This window comes from Littorina saxatilis, unplaced genomic scaffold (assembly GCF_037325665.1).
Source record: "Littorina saxatilis isolate snail1 unplaced genomic scaffold, US_GU_Lsax_2.0 scaffold_872, whole genome shotgun sequence".
NCBI classification, from domain to species: domain Eukaryota; kingdom Metazoa; phylum Mollusca; class Gastropoda; order Littorinimorpha; family Littorinidae; genus Littorina; species Littorina saxatilis.
This window is the reverse complement of record NW_027128676.1, coordinates 30,265-58,225: the sequence shown is the minus strand read 5'-3', so window position 1 is coordinate 58,225 and position 27,961 is coordinate 30,265. Positions and strand designations below refer to the sequence as shown.

General features: G+C 41.7%; 3 protein-coding genes and 1 long non-coding RNA gene across 4 annotated transcripts; 2 read left to right on the top strand and 2 right to left on the bottom strand.

Moving 5' to 3' along the window:
• Positions 1–6: 6 nt before the first annotated feature.
• On the bottom strand, positions 7–4,112 carry LOC138957029 (uncharacterized). Its single transcript, XM_070328202.1, has 4 exons — positions 3,610–4,112; positions 2,530–3,069; positions 1,513–1,877; positions 7–663 (listed from the first exon to the last, which is right to left on the bottom strand). Exons 1-4 carry the CDS (start codon positions 3,714–3,716, stop codon positions 239–241), a joined length of 1,437 nt encoding a protein of 478 aa, XP_070184303.1. The 5' UTR covers positions 3,717–4,112; the 3' UTR covers positions 7–238.
• Positions 4,113–9,393: 5,281 nt separating this feature from the next.
• Positions 9,394–15,168, top strand: LOC138957027 (uncharacterized). The gene is made up of 3 exons (XR_011452911.1): positions 9,394–9,627; positions 10,658–11,091; positions 14,845–15,168. It is a non-coding gene; the product is annotated as an uncharacterized lncRNA (long non-coding RNA).
• On the top strand, positions 15,168–16,595 carry LOC138957026 (trichohyalin-like). The gene has a single exon (XM_070328200.1). It carries the CDS (start codon positions 15,168–15,170, stop codon positions 16,593–16,595), a length of 1,428 nt encoding a protein of 475 aa, XP_070184301.1.
• Positions 16,596–21,749: 5,154 nt separating this feature from the next.
• On the bottom strand, positions 21,750–27,627 carry LOC138957028 (uncharacterized). Its single transcript, XM_070328201.1, has 3 exons — positions 27,431–27,627; positions 22,800–22,934; positions 21,750–22,450 (listed from the first exon to the last, which is right to left on the bottom strand). Exons 2-3 carry the CDS (start codon positions 22,851–22,853, stop codon positions 21,809–21,811), a joined length of 696 nt encoding a protein of 231 aa, XP_070184302.1. The 5' UTR covers positions 22,854–22,934; positions 27,431–27,627; the 3' UTR covers positions 21,750–21,808.
• Between the last annotated feature and the right edge of the window lie 334 nt (positions 27,628–27,961).

Genomic DNA, 27,961 nt, shown 5'->3' with positions numbered 1-27,961 from the left:
CGTCGTAGTTGTCAGAGAGCGGCAGGTTGTAAGGACAGGTATTGCTGATTTTCAGTAAATGGAGTCAATAAAATGCTGAATTTCAGTTCAACGGTTGTTGTTATTGTTGTTGTTGTTGTTGTGGTTGTGGTTGTTGTTGTTGTTAGACATCGTTGGACGTTACGGGACGTGTAGTTGAGGCAGGTGGTGGTGGTGGCGGTGACGAGATGTGGGTGTCACTCAGTGTCGCTGTCGCTGTCTATGTCCTAACATTCTTCACCCAGATCACCTGGGCCGTGGACCGCGACACGGATCTCAGGCGGCCGGTAATGTCAGCACCACCAATACTAATATCACCAGACTCACTGTCCAGGTAGACGACGACGGGTCTCTCCAAGCCCCATACTGTGTCCTCATTGGCCACCGTCACCGCCTCGTCTCGACCCCTACCTGCCGCTCTCTGTGTGGGACCCGATGTCATTTCAGCCAGTTGTCTAACGGCCGCTGTGTCGTTACGATCCACCTTACGGGTGGGGACGCCGCGTGACTCGAGGCCCCGGATGAAGGGTGCTGGTGACATGGGGTGACCATACGGTGTGTCTGTGTCACAGAACATGGCACCCAGCACAAAGACGTCGCTGTAGGTGAGGCCGCCCTGCCCGTGGGGAGCGTTGTCATCGCAACCTGAAACATCACACACACCGTCAACACCACATCGTCGTTGTTTAATATACATCCCCACCGACTGCAACAACTACAACAACAACACCAACACCAACAACAGCAACGACGACGACGACACCACCATCACCAGCAACAACAACCACGACACAAACAACAACGACGACCCATGTCTAACTTCCGCACCAACACCGGCTGCAGCAACACGTGAACAGAGACTACAACTACATCAGCAGCACCACAACCACCTGAAAATAGGAAAAACAATTTTATATTATTTAGGGTTCAACACCTCACCTTGGCAGACTTGTGACGATATTATGTAACGACGTCACAGTTAATGACGCAAATATCAATATTTCTTGTAAGTTTAATGACGTCATCAAAATGTTGTACACCAACCTGACTAACACTTACTGCATTGCGAGAGAGAGAGAGAGAGAGAGAGAGAGAGAGAGAGAGAGAGAGAGAGAGAGAGAGAGAGAGAGAGAGAGAGAGAGAGAGAGAGAGAGAGAGAGAGAGAGAGAGAGAGAGAGAGAGAGAGAGAGAGAGAGAGTGAGATAGACAGTGAGACACACACACAGACAGACAGACAGAAAAACAGACAGTCGGACAAACAGACATACAGACAGACAGACAGACAAACAGACAGACTGACAGACAGGCGGACAAACAGACAGGCAGACAGGCAGGCAGACAGACAGACAGACAGAAAGACAGGCAGACAGACAGACAGACAGACAGACTGACAGACAGACAGATAGACGGATAGACAGACGGATAGACAAACAGACAGACAGACAGGCGGACAGACAGACAGACAGACAGACAGACAGAGAGAGGTGTTCTGACCGACACGAAGATCTCGCAGCATGTCTGCCACCAGCTCCCCGCACCGTGCACACTGCCATGGCCAGCCACCCTCATGTCCCTGTCTGTCACTGTAGTTACCATCATAGTGACCAACCGTCAGGACAGGTGGGCCGTCGCACGGTGCGGACACTGGCGGCCTGGTGTAGGCCGGGACCGTTCCATCCTTCATATCGTCAGCCTGCTCCACCTCTCTCACCACAGCAGGTGGGCTTCTCAGGGGCTGTGTCAGTTTGCGGACGTAACGCTCCATGTCGGCAGGTACATCTAGCTTAACACCTGCTGCCCACAAGGTGAACCGGACGTGTCGTTGTTTTAACGCCCGGTAGATCTCTGCGATGACGTCACTGTAACAGAACAGACAGGTGTGTCAGTGTGTAGAAACAGAACAGACAGGTGTGTTATAGTTCTCACTCAACTCGGTTGTTTTAACGCAGTGTAGATCTTCGTGATGACGTCACAGCAACAGAACGGACAGGTGTGTCAGTGGTGATTACACCTGGAATTACGAAACTGATTAAAACAAAACAAAAAGTAAGTCACAAAGATTGCTGTTCAGGATCAGAATCACAGTGAACCTGAAATAAAATGACGCAATGATTAATAATGACGTAAACAGAATGACGTTATTTCGCTCCACTCTTCGTTACCTTGACCAAGTTTTTCCAATGGTAGACAAAGAAAGGGTGGCGCCTGATCGGACAGATTTATAACATCACTGATCAGTACACACTGCAGTGACAGTTGCTGAATTCACATTCTACATCTAATAAACATGCCCCAGTCTATTATTCAAACTTCAAAATAAAGAGCCATTACTTCTACATAAATCTTCCGAATTTCTTGACCAAAAGCACACGAATTACCTCGTTATAGAAAAGGTGTGAATATAATAACATTTGTGAATTATCAGACTTCCTTCCAACAAATACGACCACAACGGCCAACACAAGAGTGACAGGAGGCAGTGTTAGATTCAGTGTACAGCGTCATTCTTACCACTCAGCCTCATCGGCCAGGATGTGCACGCGTCCGTGTGTCTGTGCGTGTTGACACAGCTCCTCCACCCAGGCCTGCACTTTCTTCTTGCCTTCCTCTATCCAGTGATACTGTCCGCTCCGGTCTTTCTTCCCTACCCCCGCCATGTTGACGAACTGCACGCTGCCGGCTCCGTGTCCGGCAGTCTCTCTCACCTGATGACCCACAAGGTAAGCAGCAGCAGCTCCATCTCTACTCGACTGAAGAACAAAGACGGTGCCGCAGCCCTTCCTCAGCAGAAAATAACCTTTTATTATCAAGACTACGCTTTTTGAAGTGCCCGTCGGGCCCCAGAGGATTCTCACGTCGTCGTCGTCGTCGTCGTCGTCGTCGTCTGGTGTCTCCTCCAAGACTTGAAACTGCTGCGGGAACAGAGCTATACAAGACATGGGTCGACCATGCTCCATTCCAACAGCGTGAACAAGATGGCCCTGGGTCCACAGCTGTAGTCGTGGCTCTTTGCTGAGGAATAGCTCAACCGTTGTCAGTGGTATGGAGAATCTGTCATCATACACATTCACACATTATTAGGTACATCGCACACACACACACACACACACACACACACACACACACACACACACAAACACACACACATATACACACACACAATCACACAACACACACACACACACACACACACACACACACACACACACATGCATGCATGCATATCAATCAAAGCAATAAACAAATCAAAATAAGTAAAACAATCACCACAAAGACCACGAACAAAAAAACATCCACACAAAAACACAAACAGGGATAGATAGGGAGAGATCAAAACAGAGAATTTGTAACGAGAAACAAGAGAGAGAGAGAGAGAGAGAGAGAGAGAGAGAGAGAGAGAGAGAGAGAGAGAGAGAGAGAGAGAGAGAGATGGAGAGAGAGGGAGAGAGAGAGAGGGAGAGAGAGAGAGAGGGGGGGGGGGGGGGGGGGGGGGGGGGGGTTCAGGAGAAAGAAAGATAGATGACGTTAGGTCAAGTAATAACAAACGTACGTGCGTGTGCTTCACCGATATGATATGCTATGCAACAGTACCTGGCAACCAACTGTGTGTATGTAACTGTATCCATGGCAGGGTCCCCGCCCTCATTCCGTTCCAAGCTTGCCCTCCACCACGCGTCGAGCCTTGTCTGGTCAGCCATGTCGTCCTCACAAAGACATACCTGGCTGACATTCCGACCTGACTCGACGCTGAGGCCTTCGTGCAACTCCTGTAACTGAGATCAACACACACGGACTGTAAAGAATGCGGGAAATGGCACAAGGGATGGTTTAATACACGATGCACACAAAGACAGTGTAACATTAGGCCTACCTGAGTTGCAAATCTCTTCGTTCCTGCTTTAGTGTTTACCAGCCTAAAAGACAACTTTCTGGACAAAAGCAAACCATTTTTACAGAAAAGAGTTTCCCGTTTGTGGTGACGCGCATTGGGCTACGTAAAGTACAAGTGACGTCGTTTTCGCGACATAAAAATGACGTCTACTATTCAAGGTAATTGTTCTTAGAGCTCCAGTAAAAAATAAAAATCAAATGCTTATTCGACTCGCCTTCGTCTTGTCCCACAACAATGTAACCTCCCCCCCCCCCCTTTAGGATCCCCCCCTCCCCCATGGAAGACTCCCGCCACCACCACTCCCACAAGAGTCCCTCCCTTCTTGTACAACCACCCCCTTTTATGCCTGACCTCCCCCAATATGAACTTTTTTTTGTTTTTGTTCATAACCTCTGTAAGTTAACCCACATTTTAAGACTTAACCCCATTACAAAAAAATACAAAAATTCCTCTTTCAGCTTCATAAATTAAATGTTCAAGAGAACGTTGGCATCAGAATAATCGGAAAAAAAACTTGATCAAAAGTGTGACCTGTAATATTCCAGATACACTGTTCAGTGGTGATCATCTTGTCCAGCAAACATGTCCAAGCTACTATTACTGTGAACATTTACGAAACAAACTACATTTTGGTCATGTCTGCTGATTAATGACACCTACAATTGTGTGAACTATGGAGGCTTTGTTTTCAAAATATCTGAAAGAAACTAAACTTAAAAAGTTAAAGAGCATGACCCCGCTGTGACCCCAACATTTGACGAAGGTCAATCAAATCGGGGTCAAATCGGAAGATACCAGAAGTCTGCAAATGTTTAAAGGTCTAGCTTCAAAATCATCCGAGATAATCTTAACGTTAAGTTTTTTGTTCGGACATACGGACGGACACTGCATACAGTGTGTGGATAGTGCTAAAACAGGATGAAATGACGGACACAATGTGTTTTTTGGAAGATGAGAATGCAAAGCCAAGTATTAATACACACATGAAGAGTGAGACTGAAGTGAAAGTAGGTCAAGTGGAGGAAAAGTGTGAGAATGATGTTGATGCAGTGTGTTTGTCCCAAGACGAAAACAAAGTGCATGATGTTGATACGGATTGGGAGTCCGAGGTGGCTGTGTGTATGTCCCAAGATGATAACAATGCGCATGCTTATGATGAAAAGGGACGTGAGACTGATGTTGATGTGTGTTTGCCCAAAGATGAAAACAACGTACATGTTTTTGAAGATAAGAGTTTGGAGACCGAGGTAGCTGTGTGTATGTCCCAGAATGCAAACAATGTTCACTATTTTGATGCCAAGGTTTGTGAGAACGATACTGATGTGTGTATGACCCAATATAAAAATAGTGTGCATGATTCTGACAGTAAGGGTTGCGAGAATTATGTTGCTGTGGCTATGATCCAACATGAAAACAACGTGCAGGCTATTGAAGATAAGGGCTGGGAGAATGATGATGCTGGGTTTATTCCCCAAAATGAAAATAATGTGCATGATTTAGAGAATGATTGTGAGAATGATGTTGTGTGTTCGCACCAAGAAGAAAACAATGTGCATGAGTTTGAAGATAAGGGTTGTGAAAGTGATGAGGCTATTTGTATGTCCCTAGTCCTAGAGGAAAACAATGTGCATGAGTTTGAAGATAAGGGTTGTGCGAAGGATGATGCTGTAGGCATGTACCAAGATGTAAACAATGTGCATGACTTTACAGATAACGGTCGTGTTTGCTGCAGGAATACCCCAAAATGGAAATCATGTGCATGACTTAGCATTTAACGGTGACTGGGGTGATGATGGTGGTAAAGAGGGAGGCGAAGAGAGAGTGGTGAAGGTCTGTGGTGATACTGATGATGTTGATGTTGTTGATGTGTATGCAAATGCTTCTGATGTTTATATTTTGCATCATTCCCCACATAGCACACAATATTGTTACAATAGTTATACAATATTGTATTATTATTGTAATCCAAGATTGATATTGGATTTCGTACGACTCTTTATTGTTTTCCAAGGTTGAACGAGTTGCGCGAACCAGTCTTGGAATCCAATATTGGAATGGTGTTGCTATCCAATAATAAATACAATAATCACGTCATGATGGAGCTATAGTTACAATACATTATTGGATCGGTGTCGCTATCCAATAATACATGCAATAAAGGGACATACTCAAATCACGAGAAGGCCAGTGTTGTAATCCAATATTGGAATGCTGTTGGTATCCAATAATTAGCCAAGCGTTGTCACCCAATATTGGAATGTTGTTGGTATCCAACAGTAAGGGACGTAATCACTTTTAAATTGTCAGTGATGATGGGGTGATGACCTCCCTTTACCATTTCCGCCGGTTACCCATTTCCGTTTCCACGCACGATTTCTAAGTTTGTGGCTGTTTTTAATTTCTGTCAATCTTCATCCTAATCATCCTTTTCGAGAAGCTGAGTACATGTCGAGTAGGTAAAACTATCAGGTTTATAACATCATTTGTAAACAGATACATTACAAGATAGTTAGGTTTAGCATTTGTGAACTTTATTTTCGGCAACCATGTCCTCTTATTCGTCGTTGAGAAGAAAAATTCGAAAGATCGCGAGCGATGATTTGTCAGCAAGCATTGCCGAATCAAATGCTGTCAAAGCAAATGCAACACAGAGCGATCACGCTTCTTCAAATCAAGATACTAGCATCATTTACCAACATTTGCACAAAACAAATGTCTCAAAAGACAATGATCGTTCTGTGACACTGACAGAACAGAATCAGCCTGGATGCCGTGCACGCGTGATGAAGATGAAAATCCGATGGCGATAGAAATAGAATCCGATCATGACATCATTCAGTCCGACTCAGAGAAATGTGATGAAGATGAAGACATGTTGGAGTTTTTAGATTGTATTGAATCTGTCGGTTCAGCTGCAGACACTGATACTAGTGATAGTGATACGGATAACGACATTGACATTGAAGGTTTCAAAATGGAAGAAGAATGTGATCAAGAAAAAACAAATTTGGGCAACCTCATTGGGCATAACTGTGTCTGCACTCTCTGCTTTGTTGGCCATTCTTCACTTTTTCCATCCACATCACCAACAGATGCTCGCACTCTCCTGAAAACAGCCCGGCATACCCCAGTGAAGCCTTTGACTAATGGTTCATATTTTCATTTCGGCATTTTTAAACGTTTGTCACAGAATGTCAGTCTGAGGAGATTTTTTTCGCAAGTTATTCCTGAAGTTCCCGTGATAGCGCTTCAAGTTAATATTGATGGTGTGCCCATCTAAAAAAAAATGGCTGTAAGCAGCTGTGGCCAATTCTCGCCAGAGTCTGTAGGCCGTTCACAACAGAGCCTTTCCTGGTTGGGTTGTTTTGTGGTAACAGTAAACCAGACACTCTTGATGAATACATGGAAGACTTCATCAGTGAAATAGACAGCTTTCAAAGAGGTCCAGCTGAGTTTGATTGTGATGGAAAGAAATGTCCTGCTCACATCCATATTTCTTGCTTTATCTGTGACGCACCTGCTAGGTCCTATTTAAAACGGACTAAGGGACATTGTGGGTATTTTTCATGTGAAAGATGTACTGTGAAAGGATCTTATAAAGAAAACAAAGTTGTATTTGATGAGTTTAATTCCCCTCTCAGAACAGATGCAGGTTTCAATGCTCAAAGCCAGCAAGGTCATCACACTGGGATATCTCCACTGACTCGTTTATCCATCAACATGGTCAGTCAGTTTCCCTTAGAATATATGCATCCGATTTGTTTGGGTGTAACGAGGAGACTCTTGATGTTTCTATTGAAAAGCCCTGTCAGCAAAGGCATCAGACTTGGTCAAGGTGCAATCAGACAGATTTCACAGTCTCTTGACTCATTTAAGGAATACATTCCAAGAGAGTTTGCAAGAAAGTGTCGCAACCTGAGTGAGGTAGATAGGTGGAAGGCCACCGAATTTCGACAATTTTTACTTTATAGCGGAATTGTTGCTTTCAAAGGCCAATTGTCGCCAGAGTACTACGATCATTTTCTTCTATTATTTGTTTCCATTCATTGTCTCGCCAGTCGCACTTTGTGGGAGAGTCATGCAGATTATGCGCGAAATCGTCTACGCTCATTTGTAGAAAAGTCAAGAAGACTGTATGGTAGTGAATTTATTGTATATAACGTGCATGGGTTAATTCATATTGTAGATGATGTCAAGAGGTTTGGGGCTTTGGACAGTTATTCAGCATTTTGCTTTGAAAATTATCTTGGGGGGCTAAAACAGCTGCTACATAAACATGCATTGCCCCTGCAACAAATAATTAGGAGACTTGTAGAAAGAGAAGGTGTGATAAAAAAGCAGCACAAGGTGTGCTTGCCTAACAGCTTACCCAAAAAACAGCATTTCCAAGGGCCAGTTTTAAGAGATGTTTTTAATTGTCAGCAGTTCAAAGAAACATCTTTTAATGGTGTTTTCTTTTTAATTTCAAAAGGAAACAATTGTGTTAAGATACAGCGCAAGTTCTATTTGATTCGCAATATACTCTCCGTTGTGGGCAATGATAGAATAATTCTTGTCATTGAACGGTTTGTGATTATAAGGCCCTTCTTTGAATATCCGTGCAGTTCCTTTGATTTCGATATTGTGAAGGCCTCTGCATTGTCAGGGTATCATGACAGAGCCTACTTAGATGAGGTTGAACATAAATGTGTAATGCTACCAATACCAAGTAAAGATAGGGAATTTGTTTTGCTTCCTTTGAATATGTAATCAACTCCATTCTGAAAAAGACAAAACATAGTACATAAATATATGCCGATGCCAACCAGATTCTCAGATGTTCTTCATTTCTAGAATGTCAAAACCAAGTGGCAAGTACAATCTCATTGAGTTTGATGAGGATGAAGGGAGGACTGTTGCCATTGTTCCATACAACTGGCTGAAAAGAAAACAGAATCAGTGCTGGTGGCCAAACGGCAAATCAAATATTTCATGGGTTGTCAACTGCAAAGACCCTGATGGAACTGGGAATTTTTTCCCCTTCTCGAGAATCCTTGACGCCAATGGTAAGCTTGTATTTTATACTTCCTTTCAACTCACTTTATCTGAAAGATGTCCGGATTGTCTTATTTCTTTTCATACAAATACAGAGAGAGGGAGAGAGTGTGTGTGTGCTTGCATAGTTGGTGATTTTTGTTATTTTTTATGAGTGGTCTTGTGTGCCTATTGAATTTAGTGGTAGTGAATTCATGGTGCATGAGTGAAAGTAGTGCCTTGGTGGCAGAGGCTGGCTGGGATGAAACTTGACATGTTAAAGGGGCACTAAAGGCCAAGGAGGTCATGGGAGTGCGCTGTGAAGTCTACACGATGGTGTTCCGACTATGTTCGTCCTAGTAACATCAAAGTTTGTCATCAAACAAAACAGATTCTAGGAAATACGGAAAATTCAATCTGCGTGTGTTGTCTCGTTTTGTCTTGTCTTGTTCTGTCCTGTCCATATTTTAGGTTAGGATAGGAGATGGCTCCTCGCAGTCGGCTTGACTTTAAACAACATGATGACCCCAAAACAAAGTGAACCACTGGCTGAACTAACGATTATGCTTTTTTCCAGATGATTATCAAAAACTCCGTAGGAGAGAAGATAAATCTTTGGACTTCACTGATCTTTCCACGGACACGGAGACAGATGCTGAGTACAGTCCCCAACCACGCAAGGCTCGAGCACCTGTCAGATATAGGTAGGTAGAGAGAAGTGATACATTTTCATCTCACTACCCTGTGGAAGAGATGCTGTGGGACTACCTTTAAATTTTGTATCTTTAATTTATTCTTCATAATATAACATATTGTTTCAAGCGCAGCGGACTACAAAGAGCCTTTAATTTATTCTTCTTATACTACTATTAGGTAATCCCAATAATCGGCAACTATCCTCAACAGGGTTCGTACGGTCAGGGAAAGTCTGAAAATTTGAAGAGTTTTTCCAGCGTCTGGAAAGTCTTGGAAAAATGGCCAAACTGTCAAAGGTCTGTGAAAGTCTTGATATTTTGCCATTTGAGACAATGACAAAAGGTGACGTTTTCATGTCAGTATGTCCCAAATGACATCACCAACACATTTTTCATTCTATCTAATCTGTTTTCGTTCTATTTTTTCTAATAACATGCGTTAACAATTGATTGCCAACTGGAATGGAAGAGCACAAAAATTGTAACTTGATATGTAGTTTCTCTAGAGGGAAAACATCTTCCACTTTCATGTCAGTGTGTCCCGTGCAACATACATTTGCCAAACAGCTATGCGTAAGTAGATTATTTGTTAGTGGTATAGAACATACTGATCAACAATCAAAGTCAGTTTTCACATTCATGTTCTACCTATTTCTTATATGTTTATTCTTTTGGCAATGGTGAAATGTCAGCAATCGTGTGTCATTCGGGACCTGACCTTTGGTCACTGTCTCATTTGTAAATTTGGCCAGATGTTTAAATGACAGTTTCTGAGCTCAGATGACCCCAGATTGCAGCATTATGCTTCCATGAAAACAAAATGTTTTTTTTGTTTTTTTTTGGGGGGGGGGCATGCCCCTGGACCCCCCTAGCACGTTTTGTGCTTTGCGCTTTTAACTTTATTCCACTTTAGGTCTTGGAAAGGTCTTGAAAAGGTCTTGGAATTTTCAAATGAATTCCCTGTACGAACCCTGCTGAGTCAACGAGTGATGCCCTCTTTGACAAATATCTCATATTTTGTCTTTCATTGTTTGTGTAGTTCTCCACTTCAAAGTGAAACGAGAGGAGATCAAAGCAGAAAACGATCAAGAGACAACGAAACTCCTTCACCCCGACATGAGAAAAGATGCCGATCCAGAGGACACAACAGCCAAAGCCCACCTCCCCAATCCAACAGAAGACGCAACAGCCAAAGCCCACCTCCCCAATCCAACAGAAGATGCAACAGCCAAAGCCCACCTCCCCAATCCAACAGAAGACGCAACAGCCAAAGCCCACCTCCCCAATCCAACAGAAGACGCAACAGCCAAAGCCCACCTCCCCAATCCAACAGAAGACGCAACAGCCAAAGTCCCTGTGCCCGATCACCGAGAAGTGACAGTCCCCTTCCCCGAATCCGGTTCGATAGAAGACCGAACAGTCGTCCTTCCACAACTTCCAGACAGGACACATCTCAACAACACGTAGATTGTTGTAAGTAACAATTATTTCAACATAATATTTTTTAACGGTTTATTCTTTAAACTAACACTAGAGGGTGTGGACCCCATGGTATGAACTGGATTCCGTGGTAAGCGCTTGACCCCGGCTAGCGGCTTCGCCACATCGCACCCGTGGTATGCTCTTGAGCCCGCTAGCGGCTTCGAGGCGTCGGCCGGTGAAAAATGGAAAATAACGGTTTTTAAACTGGACTCCGTGGGAAGCGCTTGGGCCCCGGCTAGTGGCTTTGCCGCGTCGCACCCTAATTGGTATGCTCTTGAGCCCGCTAATAGTTTCACCGCGTTGGTTGGTGAAAAAATGGAAAATAACGGTTCGCCGGGTCGGAGGGAAAAAATCAAACCCCGTAATGACCTTCCAAGGACCGAGGCCCATATATACACACCAAATTTGGTGAAAATCGGACCGAAATTGCAGATTTGCATAAACATCACACACACAGACACACCAGATGGAAATTATATATTAGATTGGCTTGCTGGCACAATGTCATGATTTATTTGGGTTTCAACTTGCAATTTTAAGATTTACAAAAGCGGGGTCCTGATTTGGCTTATTATGGTCCGCTGGACCCGAAAAGCAACAGCTAACTAACTAATTTACAAAAGCCAGCTCCAAATTCCAATCTAGGACTGATCATAAGAAATTTGAGATTCTCCCCTTGGGAGTGCAGAAGAACGGCTTACATTTCACCTGTACGATAAATCATGGAGTATTGCATGTTGAAGATAAATACCAATGTCAAAAGTCGTGCAGGACATGATAAAAACCGCTTCGCTCAACCTCCCATGTTCTGCATGCAAAAGGGTGTCAGGAACATAGAAATAGTCTCTGTGCCACTTGCCCACAAAAAATGGGATTTCAGGGTTTAACTCCTGCTATGTGAGTCATAAATTTCAAAGCCTTCACATAGCGAATCCGGCATGACAGGTCTTAAAAACTGTCCTTGCCAAGGATGAATATACGGAGGAACGGAGTTATCGTCCTTGGGAACCTAGGATGGCTCAATCGGATGTAAATTCTTAGCCGGAGCGGCAGTTTCCGCTCAAATATTCTGCTCTCCAGCTGACTATTTGGCGAAGATTTCTGAAGTTAGCCGATCTTAAACAAGTGCAAAATTAATTGCTTCTCATCTGATCGAGCACGCTCGTTGCGTACTTATTTTGCTTTCCGGTATGTAGAAAAGTATGGATCGGAAAACGAAAAAAAGAACATTTTTAGCTCACTTGCATCTGGCGTGTAAACTGAATGTTTTATTCGCCAATTTTTAAATTAACTCAACTTGGCGAGTAAATTACTTGCCACTTTCAAGGCAGGACCTGAATTCCGGCTACTGTGTCAAATTTCAACTCTATCGGCCAAGTGGTTTTCAAGAACGAAGCCGTTAACCTTGGACAGACGCACACACACAGACAGACCTACAATTAAAGTTTGCTGGACCTCCATTGAACATGGATGGATAAAAGTATCCACTATGGAATTTCCCTTTAATTGTTTCCATAATTTTGTTGTTGTCTCAACTCGATCTTTTCTTTTCAGCCAAACTAGTGGATCGGCTAACACCATTTTTTGAAAAGGTGTTCAAAAGACTGGGCGAACTAAGCATAGAGCTTCAGCATCTGAACAACAGAATCGGCAGACTGGAGGAGATGTTGCAGTCTGGAGGTGCAGGACAGGTCCTTCCTCCACAGCCTATACCTATACCCTATACAGACAGCGGCGGTGATGAACCAACTTGATGCTTGTCTTGCTGAGGAGACTGACAGAAATCGGGCGGTTTGTATAAGTACTTGCATTATGCACTTTTGTAAAAAAAAAAAAATCAAGGAAGACGGATCTCATTGCTGTATTTCTTTGGGAACGAAGGCTGTTGCTACACTTTTTTTTCCAGTAATGCTTTTTTGTTTTCAATCTTTCTTCTTCTCCCCAAAGAAAATTTCTGATACAATGAGTTGGGTAGATCCTCTGGAAGGCTATATAGATCTACAAAACAGCTGCTAGTCGCTCATCTTTTTTGCACATGTTTTGGTTGAATTGAGCTCTGTATGATAGACGTTACCTGAGAAAAAATGCTGTGTGAAGGAAACCCTGTTTCGATTTCACCGATTACAACTTTTCACAATTTTATAATTTTACATTGTCAAGTGTTACTATGGTTGGAAGTGAGTTATCTGTTCATATAGCACAGTTTGCATAAATGACTGCTTTATGTTAACATGGAACAAATTACGAGTCTGCTCCAACTTTAACAATAAAAAAAATGTGACGAAAGAAACTAATTATTGTTCTCCATTTACAAAATACGTTTGCCTCTTCATACCATTCTGGACACAGATGAGGTTGTCTGAGGAACTCGTATATCAGAGCTCCAACATTAATAAACCAGTTCCTTTCCTCGGCAATGCACAATTGCGGTCTTAACTATACATTTGTTTAATCTTCCGCTAATATACAGGCATGATGCGCTTGAGCCGATCAGTGGGAACCCGCCCACACAAATTTCTTGTACAAATTACGAGTCAGGTATAGCAGATTTTTTTTCTCTCCTGATATTGTTAATTTCAATAGGATTGTTTTGTTTCCAGGCTCTTTACCTCTCTGCAATTGGCGGTGCCAGCGTTCGGGATGCGGTGAAGAATATCTTCAAGAAGCTGATGTGTCCAAGGCTGGCAGTGACATACACCTTCACCGGGAAGAATAAGGAGAAAGGGGTGTTCAAGGATCTAAAAAATGTTGTGGAGACGATCTATGGTGAGGACTTTTATGTGATTAAATCGCTGTTATTTACAGTAATCAATGTGTTATCAGAGAGATAAATATTACTTTTCGTAGACAGTCACATTTTGACTAATTTGTCGAATAAGGACTTTGTTTTTCAAAAATTGTTGTGTGGTATTCTTATCGATCGTATGACCAAATTATGTTCTTGTGTAATTTTTTTTTTAAATACGAATTGTTTGGCAGCTGTTAGTAATTCCACAGTGAAAAAAAGCTGATGACATGAAACGGTCAAGGAAAACAATCGCGTCGATCCATGATCACACGATTATCGTCCTTGACCTTGATGACAACATGAAAAGGTCAAGGAAGATACTCCTGTGATCATGGATTGACCGTTTCTTTTAGTCAGCTGTTTTTTCACTGTAGAATGACTAAATTTAACATCTCATATCTGCCAAACTATACATATCATTTGTTATTTCCAGTGGAACATAATTTGATCATACGATCAATAAGTATGGTGTTCTTATTCACCATTTTTGGAGAGGAAAAAACCCATATTCGTAAAAAAAAAAAAAAAAGTGTCATAATTATTATAGAAAATTACTTTTGGAGTGTGCGCTCTCTACTATTTATCTCTCTGGTGTTGTGAATCAAATTATGAGTAAAGAATGCCTATGACTTTTTCCAGTTTTACTTTTTTAATTCTGCAAACACGAAAACAAACTTTGTACAGGGTTCGTACGGGTCTGTGAAGGTCCTCGAAGTTTGGGAAATTTTGACAGTCATTTTCAAGTCTTTGAAAACCAACCAAAATTACCACTCAGCATGGTCTTTGAAAGTCTTTAAATTTCGGGCTGTTGGGTAGCCCAGGCTGGGTAGCCAATAAAATCGTTATTTTCTTGGAATTTTGGGGCAAAGTTTGAATGCAGACGTTTGGACGACAAACTTGTAGTACATTTTGGTAAGTAGAAATTTAATGCAAAAAGGAATGTGTATGCATTGCAGATGCTGTCAGGAAAAGATTCCCGGAAGCCACAAGATCTGAGTTTGACTCTATCACAGGGATAGTCTTGACAAGAAACTGTGACCGGAGTGGGCAGAAACAGGAAAGGCAGGCACAGAGGGAGGAGAACGAGGTGCAACAACCCAGGGGCGGACAACGCGGGGATAGAGTGGAGATGGAAAGGCAGGCACAGAGGGAGGAGAACGAGGTACAACAACCCAGGGGCGGACAACGCAGGGATAGAGTGGAGATGGAAAGGCAGGCACAGAGGGAGGAGAACGAGGTGCAACAACCCAGGGGCGGACAACGCAGGGATAGAGTGGAGATGGAAAGGCAGGCACAGAGGGAGGAGAACGAGGTACAACAACCCAGGGGCGGACAACGCGGGGATAGAGTGGAGATGGAAAGGCAGGCACAGAGGGAGGAGAACGAGGTGCAACAACCCAGGGGCGGACAACGCAGGGATAGAGTGGAGATGGAAAGGCAGGCACAGAGGGAGGAGAACGAGGTGCAACAACCCAGGGGCGGACAACGCAGGGATAGAGTGGAGATGGAAAGGCAGGCACAGAGGGAGGAGAACGAGGTGCAACAACCCAGGGGCGGACAACGCAGGGATAGAGTGGAGATGGAAAGGCAGGCACAGAGGGAGGAGAACGAGGTGCAACAACCCAGGGGCGGACAACGCAGGGATAGAGTGGAGATGGAAAGGCAGGCACAGAGGGAGGAGAACGAGGTGCAACAACCCAGGGGCGGACAACGCAGGGATAGAGTGGAGATGGAAAGGCAGGCACAGAGGGAGGAGAACGAGGTGCAACAACCCAGGGGCGGACAACGCAGGGATAGAGTGGAGATGGAAAGGCAGGCACAGAGGGAGGAGAACGAGGTGCAACAACCCAGGGGCGGACAACGCAGGGATAGAGTGGAGATGGAAAGGCAGGCACAGAGGGAGGAGAACGAGGTGCAACAACCCAGGGGCGGACAACGCAGGGATAGAGTGGAGATGGAAAGGCAGGCACAGAGGGAGGAGAACGAGGTGCAACAACCCAGGGGCGGACAACGCAGGGATAGAGTGGAGATGGAAAGGCAGGCACAGAGGGAGGAGAACGAGGTGCAACAACCCAGGGGCGGACAACGCAGGGATAGAGTGGAGATGGAAAGGCAGGCACAGAGGGAGGAGAACGAGGTGCAACAACCCAGGGGCGGACAACGCAGGGATAGAGTGGAGATGGAAAGGCAGGCACAGAGGGAGGAGAACGAGGTGCAACAACCCAGGGGCGGACAACGCGGGGATAGAGTGGAGATGGAAAGGCAGGCACAGAGGGAGGAGAACGAGGTGCAACAACCCAGGGGCGGACAACGCAGGGATAGAGTGGAGATGGAAAGGCAGGCACAGAGGGAGGAGAACGAGGTGCAACAACCCAGGGGCGGACAACGCGGGGATAGAGTGGAGATGGAAAGGCAGGCACAGAGGGAGGAGAACGAGGTGCAACAACCCAGGGGCGGACAACGCAGGGATAGAGTGGAGATGGAAAGGCAGGCACAGAGGGAGAAGAACGAGGTGCAACAACCCAGGGGCGGACAACGCGGGGATAGAGTGGAGATGGAAAGGCAGGCACAGAGGGAGGAGAACGAGGTGCAACAACCCAGGGGCGGACAACGCGGGGATAGAGTGGAGATGGAAAGGCAGACACAGAGGGAGGAGAACGAGGTGCAACAACCCAGGGATAGAGTGGAGATAGAAAGGCAGGCATAGAGGCTGGAGAATGAGGTGCAACAACCCAGGGACGGACAACGCAGGGATAGTTCTGACCCCCTAAACTGTCCCTTTGATACAATTAACCATACACGTGATATGTAGCTGAAATATTTGATGTTTATTTCCTTTTCTCCTGTCCTAGTTTGTCCAGCTTCATGGAGCCATGTTTGTTCTGCTTCTGTTCTTTTATTTGTTTATTTGTATTGCTTTAATTGTCCCCCTAGGGGGGCATCTCTTATGTTTGGTTCCTAGGGTCACCTAATGCGCCCCCATGGCATGCGAACATATTTTTAGGTGGGCCTCTGCTTTCATTTTATTTTTCATGGTTCAGTAACTGGAGACATACCTCCAATGAGGATTTTTGTTTTTTTGAGGCAGCGTGGGGACGTCCTGCGACGGCTCAGTCTAAGTAGTCTGCAGCTGGATGCTAAGCAACGTGAAAGAAAAAAAATTGCTTTAATTCTTTCTTTTTTTTTTTTTTTTTTTTTGGGGGGGGGGGGATCATTTGCTATGAATTTTAGTTTTTTAAAGTATGTTAAACAGTTCTTGACGCTCATGTGTGTTTTTGTTACCAAAACTTGTGTGTGATTTTTTTCTCTCTCTCCATGCATTGAGATGTGCGTGAGAGCCTTTTCAATCATTGATTTTTCTCTTATGAAGAACATGTTTGAAGTGACATGGATAATATTCATGTACACGTTTTCAGATTAGCATAATTTGTATTGTGCACACACTTTCCGGACTGTCATGCTATTTACAAAGAATTGTTTGACATGAGTGAATAATATCAATTTGGGTGTCTAATTTCCAGTTTGAATTTAGTGATTAAAGCTATATATACAGATTTAATGAACAGTTGGCCTTTCTTTTTTCACAACCTGTTATTACTGTTCATTTTGTAAATTTGCGTTTATTTCTGCCATGCATGTTTCCAACAAAAAAATAAAATCAGTTTGATTGAATTTTTCTTCTTCATTGTCTTTTTAAAACACAAGGGATTGATATTAACCATAATTAAGTAACGCGTCTCGCTATTGCCGGACAGGCCAAGTAAACGTAAATGACAAAAACTATCACAACTCCCTAATTTAATGCGATAAGTATTGTAGTGATTTTTCTGTTACTGTACGTAATTGCATAAAATCTTTCAATTAAATGTCTTGTTTATTTGCTACATCATAATCATTAACAGCTATTGTGTTTTCAGCGTAGCAATAGGGTCCGATATTTAGACGAGACAAGTATAATGCTACGAGTCGAAGACGAGTCGCATTATACTTGTTCGAGTCTAAATATCGGACCCTATTGCTACGCTGAAAACATAATAGCGATTATATAGCTGTTATGACCTTGATTTGTTGTTCCAAACTTACAAAATGACAGTTTTTGCGTCGATGCGTTGATCTCAGGTTTTGATAGCAGACAAACTTCTTACGCGCATCATGTTCGCGCAGACATGCACACCGCTACACGCTTTCTGACTTTGGAAGAAAAACTGACTCCAAGTGCATTCGATTTCACAACACAGTTGTTGAAACAGCTTTTTAAGTTGTCAGTGTATGCTGTTGTCGATAGAAACATCGCATCGTGGTACAGATGTGTAAACCGGAACCATGCGTCGGCCATTTTTCTCAATATGCTTTTGGATATTGAGTAAAATGGCGGACTTCGGCAGCAATATGCATTGATGATCTGGAGAGACCATCCAATCACAGCCCCCGAATTCCCCCACGTGTTCATCAGAATAGCTATATAATCCTATGTTGCAGAAAATGTAAATCAGAATAGCTGGCATCCAGGTCAATATCAGAACTGTTATGTTTGCAATATCAATTCAATGTTGGTATAGTGCTTTCCTGCATGTATAGTCACTAAATTTCTTGATTTTCTGTGAAGTTTTCTTTTCGATTTGACATGTCGGAGAAGTAAATCAGTAAAAACTGCCCTTATATGTGGACAAAAATATCACAACAAAATAGTGACCATGCGTGCAGGAAAGCACTATACCAACATTGAATTGATATTGCAAACATCAGTTCTGATATTGGATTTTGCATTGGAATCCAATGTTGGTGGGATATTGCAAACATCATCAGTTCCAATATTGGACCAATATTGGATTTTTATTGGAATTTGCATTAGAATCCAATGTTGGTGGGATATTGCAAACATCATCAGTTCCAATATTGGACCAATATTGGATTTTTATTGGATTTTGCATTGGAATCCAATATTGGTAGGATATTCAGTCAACGATCACTTCCAATATTGGTCCAATAATGTCATCCAATATTGTCCAATAAAAAAGGCAATATTGGAACAATATTGGACCAATATTGTTGTGCTGACTGGGTCTCTGGATGTTGGCAATGCGCATGAAATGGATAATGTTGTTGTAATGTCAGATGTTGATGTTCACTTTGACTCGTTAGATGTTGAGAATGTATGTAACACATCTACCGTTGAAATAGATGTACATAATGGTAATAGTGAGATTGGAGATTCCTTTAGTACAAAAACTCCAACAACCATGGTTTAGTGCAATATACAAAGAGAAAAGAAAAATATTTTTCCATGCGAAAAATAAAGCAAGACGCTTTAAAAATGCGTTCAATGAACATGACAAAAAGAGTGCTTTTAATGAATACAAAAAGACAATAAAAAAGGAATGCAAGTTGTATCATAATGAGTTTGTTAAAACTTTGAGAAAGTTAAGAAGTAATGACCCGAAAGCATACTGGAATCTTCTAAATAAAAATAAAAATAAAAAAAATAGTTCCAAAACTAACTATCCAACTTGTTCGGAGTTTTTCGAACATTTCAATAAACTACAAGAGTGTGATGAAAATGAAATGGATGATAGTAATGAACCTTTAAATGAAGCAAGTAATGAATTTCTTAATGCGCCTTTTACAAAGGAGGAAGTTATCAAATGTATAGACAAGCTGAAAAACAATAAGGCATGCGGTCAAGATAAAATAATTAATGAGTATTTAAAAGCGTCACATGATCGAATGATTGATATTTATGTATTGTTGTTTAATGTTGTTTTGCAGTCAGGAAAGGTTCCAACACAATGGGCTGTAGGCGAAATTATTCCATTGTACAAAAATAAAGGCTCCCAAGCTGACCCCACAAATTATAGAGGAATTACTATACTCAGTTGCTTCGGAAAACTTTTCAGTGCAATTTTAAATGCTAGGTTATCAAACTTTTTGGAGAGTAATAATAAATTAGGTCAAGAACAAACAGGTTTCCGCACAGGTTTTTCAACACTAGACCATGTTTTTACTTTGCATTGTATATTAAAATTTTTTCTCAACAAAAAGAAGCGACTGTTTTGTGCATTTGTAGACTATGAAAAAGCGTTTGATAAAGTTCACCGTGCATTTTTATGGGAGAAATTAGTTAGTTCTGATGTTAATGGGAAGTTTTTAAAAACTGTAAGAAATATGTACGAAAATGCCAAGTCTTGTGTTAAAGTTAATAGTGAGTGCTCTGGATATTTTCCCAGTTTGTGTGGAGTTAGACAAGGGGAAAACTTGTCACCGCTGTTTTTTGCTCTATTTCTAAATGATCTAAAGTCTTTTCTGTTGGAAAACAGTAATGGTTTACAAACTATGTCAAGGGAGGCTATTGTGGTTGGAATGGAAGATACTGATGTAAATGCTTTGTTTCAAATGTTTTTATTACTGTATGCGGATGATACTGTGATCTGCTCAGAGTCTGAAAAGAACCTGCAAGAATGTCTAAACAAAATGCACGAATACTGTTTAAAATGGCGTCTAAGTATTAATGTAAACAAAACGAAAGTTATAGTTTTTTCCAGAGGTAAAATTAGAAATAAACCATTGTTTACGTATAATGGCAATTCAATCGAAGTAGTGTTTGATGTAATGTACTTGGGCCTTAAAATTAATTATAATAATAAATTTTCAGTCGCACAGAAGAATCTATATGATCGTGCCTCAAGGGCAATGTTTGTTCTTTTGCGTACGTGTAGACAATTGTCACTGCCTGTGGACATACAAGTTGACCTGTTCGATAAAATGATTGCTCCAATCTTACTATATGGATGTGAGGTATGGGGTTTTGGTTCCTGCGAACTTGCTACTAAACTTCAATTACGTTTTTATAAAATTGTTTTCAAACTAAAAAAATCAACTCCAAATGCTATGATATTTGGTGAACTTGAAAGATATCCACTAGATGTTAATATGAAATGTAGAATGCTTTGCTATTGGTATAAACTGATTAGTCCTATACATAAACATAAATTTTCTGGTATTGTGTACTGCTTTACTTATAAATTGTACATCAACAAGATGATTGAATCTAATTATTTATGTTTTATTGAAAAAACCTTAAATGAAATTGGTCTCCCTGGCCTTTGGACTTCTCAAGAAAATGTTCAATATTCAAGCGCATGGTTTAAACAGAAAGTAAAAAGAAGCTTGTATGACCAGTATATCCATAAATGATTTACAGAAATTGGAACAAAAAAATATGTTTTGGAATTATCGAATATTTAAAGATATTTTTGCATGTGAAGACTATGTCACACACCTGCCATATCAGCAATGTGTTTCAATGATGAAGTTTAGAACATTAAACAACAATTTGCCTGTACAGAAAGAACGTTATCGGTCAGAAAGAACTTGCACCAAATGTGTATCACAAGACATAGGTGATGAATTCCATTATTTATTTGTCTGTGATTTTTTCAAAGAAGAAAGAGCTGAGTTGTTACCACCTTACTATTGGAAAAAACCTAATGCACTTAAATTTAAAAAGTTGTTTGCTACTAACAAAAAGAAATTGCTAAAGAATATTTTGGACTTTATTATTCGAATCTGTAACAGTTTTTCATAATCTTTTTAATTTTTATTTTATTTATTATATTAGCATATATTATGATTGTATTGATTATATTTATTGTTCAAAATGCCCCCAGGGGTTATGGACTAATAAAAAAACTTGAAACTTGAAAACTTGACAAAAAGCCCAGCGCTATGAACTGGCCTTTAATTTACGTTGGTGAACAAATCTCTCTCTCTCTCTCTCTCTCTCTCTCTCTCTCTCTCTCTCTCTCTCTCTCTCTCTCTCTCTCTCTCTCTCTCTCTCTCTATCTCTCTCTATCTCTCTCTCTCTCTCTACTTCTCTCCTGCGTTCGTCTGTTTTTGCGTGTGTGAGCGAGTGTAGGTCAAGAGTTAACTTACATCGCTCATGTTTAGCAGCACCTCCTCCAGACAGCGTCTCGTTGTGTCGGGCAGGACAATGGCCTGGTGGAGGGCTGGCTGTGTTACCAGGTCACCCAGAACAGAGCGCCTCACAACATCTCTGGCTTGCTTCAGGTAGGCAGCGGCCTTCTTTAGTTCTTCTTGAACTGCAAGGGGGTCGTCTTCTGTCTGAGGTATGATTGCCGCCATCATTATCCCACGCTCGCGATGTATGACGAGCAGGTCAACAAAGTCCTCCTTCAGGTTCAACGGCTCTGCTTTGACGCTGTTCGTGTTCCTGGCGGCTGCACCAGTATAGATGCTTTGGGTATCAGCACCATATACACCAAATTTAGCTTGGGTCAGAATTACCATAATTTCTTTTTCCCTTGCGGCTTTGTTCTTTATCTGATTCATGCAGTGGTGGACATTTTTCAGCACTCTGTCTATGCGGACAGTGTCCCTGACCTCTCTACTCTCATCTCTGTCTATTTGTTGCTGTGTTTTCAGTACCTGGATTCGCTCACCTTCTCCGATATATACCATTCTCTCATGCACAGTGTCAATGTGAGCCGGGGGGATTATGTATGAGTCGCTCTCAAGGTGAGGGAACCAGGCGTTGAGAAACTCCCTCTGGAATCAAAGACATGATGATGTACTGTCTGCTCACTTCTAGTACCATTCACAACCTACGTCAACTATGAAGACGGTGAAAATACAGACACCAAATTGGGACTTATGTCTGGTTGATGGTTCACACAAAATTTGCCTGGAACACAGCAGATAATTGTTCTATGGTGTAAATTCAAAATGAAAAACAAAAACAAGGAAAACAACAACAACAACAACAACAACAACAACAACAACAACAACAACACAAAAAGAGTAAAACTAATGATAATGCACCTTATTCATTTTAAACATAACTTCAAGTCTTAAAATATGAGGTTTCGGTGGGTGTTTTTTTCTGAGATGAATTTACCTCATGGTCTGACAACCTTAACACTTGGTCCTCTGATTCCTGTGATCTTGCCATCAACGGCGGGGCGGTAGAGGGAGCCTGGTTCCCCGGTGACCCAGAGGTACTGCACGGCGGAGCACATTCCACTGCCGGTCCCTGTGTGATGTGCATGGTATAACCGTCACTTCTGTCATAGCACTGTTCATATATGTAATGATCATGATATTACCGTCACTTCTGTCATAGCACTGTTCATAATTATATGTAATGATCATGATATTACCGTCGTTTCTGTCATAGCACTGTTCATATAATAATGCATGATATAACCGTCACTTCTGTCATAGCACTGTTCATTATATGTAATGATCATGATATTACCGTCACTTCTGTCATAGCACTGTTCAAATATGTAATGATCATGATATAACCGTCACTTCTGTCATAGCACTGTTCATATATGTAATGATCATGATATAACCGTCACTTCTGTCATAGCACTGTTCAAATATGTATTATGCATGATATTACAGTCACTTCTGTCACAGCGCTGTTCATAATTATGAGTTGTGTGCATGATATGACCGTCACTTCTGTCATAGCGCTGTTCATAATTATGAGTTGTGTGCCTGATATGATCGTCACTTCTGTCATAGCGATGTGTATATGTGTTGTTTGCATGATATTACCGTCACTTCTGTCATAGCGCTGTTCATAATTATGAGTTGTGTGCATGATATGACCGTCACTTCTGTCATAGCGCTGTTCATAATTATGAGTTGTGTGCCTGATATGATCGTCACTTCTGTCATAGCGCTGTTTTAAATAGTGTGACTCACCTGATTGTCATGCAATAGTATGTGAACGTGTTTCCTCACATGGTACAAACATTATTTTATTTTCCTGTGCGTGTGTGGGCCAAAACGCCCATGTACACTCATGGTTTTGCACGAAGAGGATTGTATGTGCTTGGCCGTATGTTCCGTCGGCCATATACTTATACTCTACTCTGTGTCGTGGGATGCATGCTTGGTATTTTCATGTTTCTATAATTCACTGACATGGATTTCAGGATCTTTACCATTTTTACCTGGTTTTGTACCACACAATGGGGGGAGGGGGGTGGCAAGCAGGTATGCAAATAAAGTGACCCGGGAGATCGGAACATCTCTTCTCTTTATCAAGCAGGTGGTGGGGTTCCAAACACTCAACCATCAACTTGGCTGTTGCGATCGTCATCAATGAGGAATGTTCAGTCTATTTGCGTGTATCGACACTGACACGGACAATGCATGAATACGACCCCCAACAAATTGACAGATTAGATCGGCCGTGTAGGAGCTGAGGGGGAGGGGGGGGCAGGAGAGACAGAGATAGACAGACAGAGAGAGATAGACATAGATAGACAGACAGAAATAGACAGACAGAGATAAACAGAGATAGACAGACAGAGATAGACAGACAGAGATAGACAGACAGAGATAGACAGACAGAGATAAACAGACAGAGATAGACAGACAGAGATAGACAGACATAGATAGACAGACAGAGATAAACAGACAGAAACAGACAGACAGAAACAGACAGACAGACAAAGAGATAGATAGACATAGACAGACAGACAGACAGATCGACAGACGAGACAGACAGAGACCGACAGACAGAGATAGACAGACAGAGCGGCAGAGATAGACAGACAGAGCGGCAGAGATAGACAGACAGAGATAGACAGACAGAGATAGACAGACAGAGATAGACAGACAGAGATGGGTTGGTTGGGTGGTTATTGTTTGTTGTTTAATGTGCCTACAACCTGTGGCAATCACGATAAAATTGTAGACAGTTCTAAAAACCGCATGTCTTGTAACGCTTCTTTTGTCAAATCTTGTTAAAAGCCTCAATCTCATTTCAACATGTAAACCTGTAAAAGTATTCATTCGTATTCATTCTTTCATTTTTACAAAGTACTTTTGGGGGCTTACTGATTTGTCTATTTAGTGTAAGGGAAGGAACTGTGCTTGTTCTTGACAAATGGAATGTCAGGATAATTCTCAGGAATGTTGTGTCTTAGTAAATTTAGAAAGGAATTAGTGACAAAAGATTATTTGAATTATGTGTGAATGTTATTACTTTTATGTTAATGAGTTTTTAGGCTTAGCTGTTTTATTTTTAAAGTGGTCAGTTATAATTATTTAAAGCACTTTTTGGTTTCATAGGTACTTTTTCATTGGCAACTGAAAATTGATTCTACTTCCTCTTGAAGTACCAGACATTTTCAGCAGGGAACCAGATTTTCATGCTCGTGATTTCCAAACGTTTTATTCCTAACTCAGGTGAGCAATGGTTTTTATATTGTGTTGGTTTGTTTCTCAGAGTGTGTGTGTATTGTTTCCCAAGTTTATTTGATGCGGGGTTTTGTAGTTTTGAAGGTTGATTTGGATTTGACATAACATAAGATAGTCATAGAATGCAAATAATCATATGTGGTTATCTTGAATAATGGAGAAGATTACTCATTGAAAGAAACTGAAGTGACATGATGAAATAGGTATTATATTATGAATATATAGTTGTAAAAGATGTATTTTAAGAATTAGAAGATAAGAAATATAGTTTTGTATTTGTTTTAGTATTTTAGTTGATAGTATTTGTTTTTCCCGCATTTATGAGTTATGCATTCTGTCACATTGTTTGAGGAGTTGCTGTGCGTTATTGTTGATTTGTCTGAAAATGAATGTGTTTTAAGTGTTTGATTATTATGTGGTTGACAGAAATGGAACATTGTCTTTCTTTTTGATGGAAAAGGAATTACCATTCAAGTTATGTAAATGGTAAGCATGTGCATTATTTTGTATGCAGCAGGCTTTCTAGTCGTAAGTGACTTGGGGAATGTTTCTCGGTCATTTTGAGAAGAATTTAAAGCATTGAGTGTCTTAGTTTTTCTGTGAGTGAGGAATCTTTTAGCTTGTCACTGGTGGACGTAGTCAAGTTTTGATTTGGTCTTGATTGTACTTGGTCTAGAATTCATCAAAGCATATAACTTCTTGTCCATGCGAACAGGAATTTAATTCATGAATCTTTTTAATAGTTCATGTAGGAATTAATAAATATTCATGAAACATGCATAAAAAGTTCATGAATGTTAATACATTGGTACATGAATGCTCTACCTGCTTCATGAACAAATTCATGAATATGTTCATGAAACCATGCAAGTTAATACTGAAAGAAAGTGCATGAATAATATTCATGCACAATTCATGAATTCTCATTTAACAATAATGCATAATTCATTAATCTTCATGAATAGACATTCATGCATTATTCATGCATAATGCATGAATAATGCATGACTATTTCACCAGGGTTGTAATCACAGGCACCAGAGGTGGTGATTGAATTCAAGTTCTCAATCAATCAATCAATATGAGGCTTATATCGCGCGTATTCCGTGGGTACAATTCTAAGCGCAGGGATTTTTATTTAAGTTTATTTTTCAATCTTTTTATGCAATTTATATCGCGCACATATTCAAGGCGCAGGGATTTATTTATGCCGTGTGAGATGGAATTATTTTTACACAATACATCACGCATTCACATCGGCCAGCAGATCGCAGCCATTTCGGCGCATATCCTACTTTTCATGGCCTATTATTCCAAGTCACACGGGTATTTTGGTGGACATTTTTATCTATGCCTATACAATTTTGTCAATCGTGGGATCTTTAACGTGCACACCCCAATGTAGTGTACACGAAGAGACCTCGGTTTTTCGTTTCATCCGAAAGACTAGCACTTGAACCCACCACCTAGGTTAGGAAAGGGGGGGGGGGGGGGGAGAAAATTGCTAACGCCCTGACCCAGGGTCGAACTCGCAACCTCTCGCTTCCGAGCGCAAGTGCGTTACCACTCGGCCACCCAGTCCTGTTCTTTTGCGGTTGAATTCCTGTATCATGATTTACATGATATATTTTATAAGGCGTTCCAGTTTTCTTGTCATAACCATATTTGTACTGTATTATGCTTTGTCATTTTTATGTCAGCATAGTTTTATGTTTGTTTGATTGTTGTGTTGACAAAAAAATGTGTTCTGAATGAAATTGAAATGAGTATTCTTTGATTATTTTTGTTGTTGAAATATACTTATGTTGTTTTTGTTTTGTTTCAGGGGTAACGTTTTTGATCTTCGTTGATCAAAAACCATTAGGATTTTTCATTGAGTTTGTTAATCTGTTTTGAACTCTGGTTGTGTAGTTTTTGATTTTGGTTTGAAGATAAACATTTTTGCATTTTAGAAGTAAACCGAAGATCTCTTCATTTAGTAATTTTAGTGAATAAAATTTGGAACACCAAACGTACTTTTCTGTTGCATTGTGTGGATCGTGAAAATAGTTAAACGTAAAAGGTTACCTCACCATACCCTCGGACAAATTTGCTGACACAAGTCATTTACTATCAGTCTTAGCAGGTTTATAAACAATTGGAGAGAGAGAGAGAGAGAGAGAGAGAGAGAGAGAGAGAGAGAGAGAGAGAGAGAGAGAGAGAGAGAGAGAGAGAGAGAGAGAGAGAGAGAGAGAGAGAGAGAGAGAGAGAGAGAGAGAGAGAGAGAGAGAGAGAGAGAGAGAGAGTACACCGCTACCCAAGACGTACCAGATCAACGGCGCGATTCGTACAGCCCTGAGCAGCACAGTTGGTACAGCGGGTACAGTTCGCACGGCAGTCACACTCCCCTTGCCTGATGCACCGTGATTCCCTGCTGCACTGGCAGCACGCCTGCAACGTACAATGCGAGTGTCCCCTGTTGTCGTGAGAATGTACGTGATGTATGTCTACACTGTTCAGTGTCCTCTGTTGTCCTGAGAATGTACGTGCTGTATGTCCACACTGTTCAGTGTCCCCTGTTGTCGAGAGAATGTACGTGCCGCTGTATGTCTCCACTGTTCAGTGTCCTCTGTTGTCGTGAGAATGTACGTGATGTATGTCTACACTGTTCAGTGTCCCCTGTTGTCGTGAGAATGTACGTGCACTATGTCTACACTGTTTAGTGTCCCCTGTTGTCGTGAGAATGTACGTGCTGTATGTCTACACTGTTCAGTGTCCCCTGTTGTCGTGAGAATGTACGTGATGTATGTCTACACTGTTTAGTGTCCCCTGTTGTCGTGAGAATGTACGTGCCCTATG